Genomic DNA, 6,815 nt, shown 5'->3' on the forward strand with positions numbered 1-6,815 from the left:
TCCAGCCGGTCGCCGCGGGCGGAGCAGCCTGACCAGCCTGTCTGGGAAGGGGCAGGAGGCGGCGCAGGGGATGGGCCGTCTCCGGGCGGGCGAGGGCGCAGGCCGCGGGGCAGAGGAGGGGCTGGCGCGGTCACGGCGGCAGGAGAAGGAGGCCCTGACAGGAAATCCAAGGTGCGTCATGTCTTGTGGGCAGTTTGCCAGGCTGAGCCTAGTTCAGCAATAGTGCGTTGCACACGCGTTCACGCTCGCTGCACTCGTGCTGGTGTTGCATGTTGCTTTCTGCTGGGGCAGGGGGTGAAGGCTCGTAGCAGGACTCTCCCCCGGGGGGCGGATTGCAGAGTGGGACATGGGGTCTCTCTGGGGGGCACCGGCTCAGGTGGTGGGGAGGAGGACATGGAATCGTAGCAATGCTGGGCTGGAAGGGCCATCGAGAGGTCGTCGCGTCCAGCCCCCGGCACTGAGCCAGGCCACGTAAACCCAGCCCAGCCCTGACGGGGGTTTGTCCGACCCGTCTCCCAGCCGCCCGGGGAAGCCTGTCTCTCCCCCGAGAGTTCGGAAACTTTTCCCGATGTACAGTTGTTCCCTGTTTTGGAGCTGTGCATCTGATTCCGCCCAGTCCCCGCTTCGCAAGAGAGGTGCAAAGTGCTTCACCTGGCTGAATTCAGACCAGTTCTCCAGTTGGTCCCGGTCATTTTGAATCCTAACCCTGCCCTCCAAAGTGCCGGCAGCCCCTCCTCCTGGGCGTCATACACAGACTTGATAAGCGGACTCTGTTATCCACGTCACTAAGGAAAATATTGACTGGTACCAGTCCCAGGACTGGCCCCTGTGGGACCCCCCTGGATCTTCCCTCCCGGTTTGACAGCGACCCATTGATAACTCCTCGTTGAGTGCTGTCTTCAACCAGCCAGGCACCCGCCTTGGAGTAACGTTCTCTAGGCCACATTTCCCTGGTTTGCTTATGAAAATGTCATGTGGGGCTGTGCCAAAAACCTTCCTGAAATCAAGATATGACTCATCTACGGCTTCCCCCCTCGTCCGCTCGGTCAGTAATGCTCTACCGTAGAAGGAAATTAGGTTTGGTTTGGCATGATTGATCCATGCTGACTATTCCTAGTAACCCTGGGGCCTTTCCGCTCTAGGGGGTGCTGGCTCCGATCCAGCCCCTGGGCATTGACTGGCTGGCTCGGGCGGGGGCAGGGAATGGGATGTGGGTGTCCCTGGGTGGTGCCGGTGTCCCCTGGACCTGCTGTGCTCTCTCACTCTTCCCCTTCCCACACCAGGAGTGGGAGGAGCGAAGGCGGCAGAACATCGAGAAGATGAACGAGGAAATGGAGAAGATTGCGGAGTATGAGCGGAACCAGCGGGTGAGTGGGGGGCAGTGAGGGGTGGCCATTTTCCCCGCCCCTGTTTTGCTACCATTGCTGGGAGGTGCAGGGGGATGGTGGATTTCCCCCCTCCCCCCAGGTCCTCTGGGTCCCCTGTGCTGAGCTGTCCGCACCTCAGCGCCCTCCCTGCAGTGGGGCTGGGCGAGACGGTGGGGGAGCCGTGGCTCCGGGCTGACCCTGCCCCTGCCTCTCTGCAGGACGGGCTGCAGGAGAAGAACCCGGTGCGGAATTTCCTGGATGACCCGCGGCGCAGCGGCTCCTTCCAGGAGGCCGACCGCAAGGAGGGGAGCCGGCGGCACGTCCGCAACTGGGGGGGGCCCGACTTCGACAAGGTCAAGACAGGCATGGAGCGGGAGAAGGAGTGGCACGCCCCGGTACGTACCCCGGGGAGGGGGAGTCAAGGGGGCCCTGCATGGGGGAGGGCCTTGGGGTGGGTGTCTGTGGGAGGTGGCGTGTGTGTGTGTGTGGGGGGTGTATCCCAGCCCCCTGCCCCTCCTACCATGGTGGGGTTGGGCCGTGGGGCTGGTGCCCCTCAGGGCAGGGGCTGTGCCTGAGTGGGAGTGTGTGGGGCGGGGTGGGGGTCCCGTCCCACGGCCCTGTGAGACGCCCATTCCTGGCTGCGAGCTGCATGTCTCTCTCCCCCTCCCCGCAGGGCCGCCGGCCAGGCCCCAAGAGCGGGGGGCCGCTGGACATGACGCTGTCCATGACGGGCCGGGAGCGGGCCGAGTACGTGCGCTGGAAGAAGGAGCGGGAGCAGATCGACCAGGAGCGGCTGGCGCGGCACCGCAAGCCCACGGGCCAGTGGTGCCGAGAGTGGGACGCCGAGAAGACGGACACCATGTAGGAGGGCGGCGGAGCAGCGGGATCCCCGGGGCGGGTGGGGAAGGCCCCGGGGCTGCGCTGGTTCTCGGGGGTCTGAGCTGGGTCGCTTGGTGGGGGGGGGAGGCAGATAGGGCCCAGTCTGAGGAGCAGGTGGGGGGCTGGTCAGTGGGGGGCGGGGGTGTCTCTGGGCTCACACCCAGCTCGGGGAGGGGGGGTGTCGCCCGTGGCCGCACTAACCCAGCACGTGTCTTTCAGGTTTAAGGAGGGCTGTGGCTCGGTGCCAGGACCGGACCCGGGCGCCAGGCGTGGTAAGTGACCCCGGCAGCGCCAGGGCCCAGTGGAGACTGGGGTGGGGGGGCTCCCCCTGCCATTCCCCATCCCCACGGGTGGGGATACCGACGCCCTGGCGGAGGGTCGTGGGGGGGGTGTTTTGTCCCTGTGGGACAGCCCCGGGCCCAGGTGCAAGGAGGCGGGGGGCCCTACTGGACAGGATGGGGGTAGTGGGGGATGGGGGACGTCGCACCCTGGGGGCAGTACCCCTGTGGGGGGAGGTCTGTTCCCATGCCTGGGGCAGACCCGCTGGCTCTCCACTGGTTGGACTGGAATTATAGCCCCGGCAAGGACGGACCCTGGGGTGATCCAGAGGCCTCTGCTCCTGGGAAGCGTCGTCCGGCCCTGGCCTGCCTTCCGCACAGCCGTGGGGACGGGCCAGGGGCAGCCCTGCTTTGAGCTCCCGTGCCCCCAGACTGTTAACTCCCTGCTGCCCTCTCCTCTCAGACGAGAACAAGCGCCCCCCCAGGCCGCCCACCTTCGGGGAGTTCCTATCCGAGCACCGGGCCGAGCGCAGGAGGAAGGGCCGGGGCCGACCCGCGCCCGCCAAGCCCTACAGGTAAGTCCACCCTTACCCTGCTGTGTGAGGGCCGAGGGCCGGACGCCTGGGTTTCATTCCTGGCTCTGGGCGGAGGGAGAGGGGTCTGGTAAGTTAGAGCACTGGGTGGTGTGGGGGGCTGGGAGCCAGGACTCCTGGGTTCTGTCCCTATTTAAGCCACTAACTCCCTGCGTGACGAAGGGAAGGGGGGCTCTCACTGGACCTCAGTTTCCCCTGGGCTGGTGTGAACCCCTCCTGAGCTAGTTGGCCCTGTTCGTCGGTGTGTCTGGGCTGGGCTCTGCAGTGCTGGGTGGGGCGGGTGCCGAATGGGGTCTGGCTCGGTTGGGCCCTCCTGACGCCTGTTCCTCCCCCACCCAGCATGCACGACAACCGGTGGGAGAAGGACGAGGGGCCGGTGGCCGAGGAGCCCGACCCCCGCCACGAGGAGCCACAGGTAAGGGGGCGGGGTCCAGCCACGGCCATTCAGGGAACCCCCTCCCCCCCGGTCCTCTCCACAGGTAGCTCGGCCTGCAGCTGTGCCCCATGTCTCCCCACTCCCCCTACAGCCCCGTGTCTCCTACAGCCCCCCCCATCCCATCATGGGGACTCACCCACGCAAGATCAGGCCCTGTCCCACTGTCCCCCACGGCTCCCTGGGTCCTGCTGTCCCTCGTTGTCTGAACATCCCTGCCTTGTGCCAGCAGGTGGAGGTGCTGGCTGCCCAGCTGCCCCCCGAGCCCCGGCAGCCCCCCGACGAGGATGAGGACCAGTGGGAGGATGTTAGTGAGGAGGAGGAGGATGAAGGCCACCTCAGCTCGTCGGGCGAGGAGGAGGAGGCAGCGCCCCCCGTTGAGTCCCCGAAATCCCCGCGGGCCCTGAAGGTTGGGCGGGGCCCAGCCCCCAAGCTGGACATGCCCCCGCCGGGAGCTCATGGAGGACAGGGCAAACCCCTCAGCCCCTTCTCCCCAGCTGAGGGCTACCAGCCTGTCTCAGACTGGGGCGAGGAGATGGAGCTGAACTCGCCCCGGGGCAGTGTGGGGGACAGCCCCCCACAGGGCCCCGGCCCCGCCCCCCAGGCACAGCGGGCAGGGCCCCCTGGAGAGACTGCAGGTAAGGGGCACTGGCCGGGCTCTGCCGGGGGGAGGGGAGGAGAACTGTGGGGGACCGGGGGGCAGGTATCAGGCTGGTCTGGCTTGGGGCGTTTGCCCCGTTTGGACAATGGAGAGGGCCCCAGTGTGGGACTTGGGGTGTGGTCCCAGTGGGATGGGGGAGTAGGGGCTGACAGAGGGGAGGGGTCAGAGGGCTGGAGTACTGGGGGGGGGCATCACCCCAGGAAATAATGGCTCCCAATCTCCCCCCAGCTGCAGAGCCGGGCAGGCGGGGCACGGCAGAGCCCGCCGAGGCCACACAGCAGGAGGAGCCGGCGCGGGACAGGGGATCGATGGCGTTAGCAGCCCCTGGCGGCACGGAGAGGCAGGAGCCGGCCCCCACCACGGCTGGGAGCCCTGAGGAACCGGGGGTCCCTGCGACGCAAGGTGCTGGGGGTGGGCAGGGTCTGAGCTGAGCGTGGCGGGGGGGGCTGGAGGGGGCAAGAGCCGCGGGCTTGCTTGGAACCCCTGGGGGGAGGGGAGGCTCCCCTTGGCCTCCGGGGAACCATGGCTGGGCTGGTAGGGGAGGGGGCTGGCTGGGCTGCGTGTGGGGCTCAGTCCCCGGGGGCGCTCACCCCCAGCCAGGAGGGAGCCATGCGCGGCTGGGCTGGGGGGTTTGCCTGCAGCCCCCGGCTGCTGATGCTCTCTCCCTCTCCTCCCCAGCAGCCGTAGAGACCCCGAGCCAGCTGGAGGCGGAGCCGGTGCCGGGCGCGGTGCAAATCACGGACCTCGAGCGGGTGTGTTTCCGTAAGAGCTCAGCTGTGCCCGCTGGTCGCTAGTGGGACTTGCCCCTTCTCTCTGCCCCTCTACTTCTTCGTGGCCCTGCTGGCTGGGGCACTCCCGCTGCGGACTGACCCGCCTGCCGTGCTGGGCCTTGTCACGGCTCGCTCTGGACGGGGATAGGCAGATCCCAAACAGGGAAACCGGCCGCTGCCTGGCTCGGGGCTGCCGCGCATTCCTGTCCCGGTGTCTGTCCCAGGCAAGGGCGAGACAGGCCCCTTTGTGCATCCGAGGGGGCAGCTAACCCAGGGCCTGAGCCTGCTGGCAGTGGGGTGGGGGGGGATTGACTTTGGTGAAGCAGGATCGGACGGGGTCTGGTCTGAGGACGTGGAAAGCAGCAGCTGCTGCTGGGTCACTGAGGGGCGATCGGTTGAGTGGCTTTAGCTGCTGGGCCTCCCAGCTGGGAGCTCTTCGCTAGCCGCTTGTGCAGCGGGACCCGGATCCCCGCTCAGGGCCCCACAGGAGCTGGGGTCAGTAGTGCAGCAGAGGCACGGATCGGCACTGCCTGCTGGGGTGTGGGGTGACCTGTCTCTGTCAGCTGCACCAACAGAATCCGTGGCTAGGATTCGAACTCATGGCACGTTCTCTCTCTCTCTCTCTCTCTCCCCCTTTGACAGGATAATGGAGAGCCCTGATGCCCCAGAGCCACCCCCGAGGCTGCCACGGCAAAGGTCAGGCGGCTCCCTCCGTGACTTCCACAGATTGGTAGAGCCTCTTTCTGGAGCCGTGCGGGCAGGACGTGCTTTGAGGCTCAGCTGTCTGGATGTTGTCTGGATTAACCTTCCCGGGGGCCCAGCCTGGGGGTGCAGGGGTGTATGTGGGGTGGGTGGCCTGGAGGGTTTATTCTGGTGGGAATTGCATGACCCCGAGCAGCGGGGCGAGGAGGTCGTTCCAGCAAGCGGTGCAAAATGTCTGGGATCCGACGTTCATCTGTCCACAATTAACCTCCCCTGCTGGAGTCCAGGAGGGGCCATGGCGTGTGTGTGTGTGTGTGTCCGTCTAACGGGATCAGGGAGTGACCTAAATCCCGCTGTAAAGACTATGTGAGCCAGGGCCTCTCTTGTGCGCGGCTGCCCCAGTCCTGCCCCGCTAGCTCCGAAGTCCAGGCGAGGGCTGTGGGTTACCGGGGGGCACGTGTATGATCCCCAGCCACCGCTAGCCCTGTCCAAGCCCTACTAGCCAACGTCTCCTGTGCTGGAGCCAGCCGCGCTTTGCCCCTTCTCAGCTGTAACCATTGCAAGGGGCTGTTCTCGGGCTGGCTGAATGTGTCCCCGTCCTCCTGGTCTGCGCTCCCGGGCAGCCGGTTCCACCCACCGCTATGCAGCCCGTGAATCCTTTCCCCAGGGGGTAGGACTCCCCCACCCCGCTCACTGGGGGGGGCAGGAGCCTGGGCTTAGAGGTGTTGTCACTCCCCGGTGCTGCCCTGGCATGCTTGGTTGTCTTGCCCAGGTCTCCTGTGCTGTCCGGCCGCTTTTGATCATGTAAAAGCAATGCCAATGTACCTGACTTTCTTACAATAAAACCTTCACAAAGCCGCTGGGCCTGGCTGTGTCCGGCTCTTCCTGGTGGGGGGGGGAGGGGATGGCAGCACGGCTCTGAGAATGCAGCTTAAAGGGGTGGGGGCACGTGACTTGACAAATCTCTTACCGGGGCAGCCTGTGCTCCTGGGCACTGCCGTGGGGATGGGCAACCTTACAAGTGCCCCTTCACTCGGGCACGCGCTCCCTGTGGAATCCCTCTGGGCCTCGCCATCAGGGCTGTCCAGGTGAGACCGAAATCTGGGCAGCTGGTGCTTTCTGTACCTGTTAA

At 66.3% G+C, this 6,815-nt stretch overlaps 1 protein-coding gene across 1 annotated transcript; it reads left to right on the forward strand.

Annotated features, from left to right (window-relative positions):
* Window positions 1-3: 3 nt before the first annotated feature.
* On the forward strand, window positions 4-6,541 carry LOC112116220 (coiled-coil domain-containing protein 9-like; the record flags this gene model as incomplete). Its single annotated transcript, XM_029914302.1, has 11 exons — window positions 4-171; window positions 1,284-1,367; window positions 1,586-1,762; window positions 2,041-2,228; window positions 2,466-2,518; window positions 2,988-3,099; window positions 3,457-3,532; window positions 3,780-4,188; window positions 4,440-4,613; window positions 4,890-4,963; window positions 5,624-6,541. Coding segments are annotated over 11 exons (1,533 nt in total), but the record flags the coding sequence as incomplete, so codon positions are not given.
* Between the last annotated feature and the right edge of the window lie 274 nt (window positions 6,542-6,815).

The sequence above is a fragment of the Terrapene carolina genome, unplaced genomic scaffold (genome assembly GCF_002925995.2).
Source record: "Terrapene carolina triunguis isolate 2854851 unplaced genomic scaffold, T_m_triunguis-2.0 Scaffold34560, whole genome shotgun sequence".
In the NCBI taxonomy this organism is placed as follows: domain Eukaryota; kingdom Metazoa; phylum Chordata; order Testudines; family Emydidae; genus Terrapene; species Terrapene triunguis.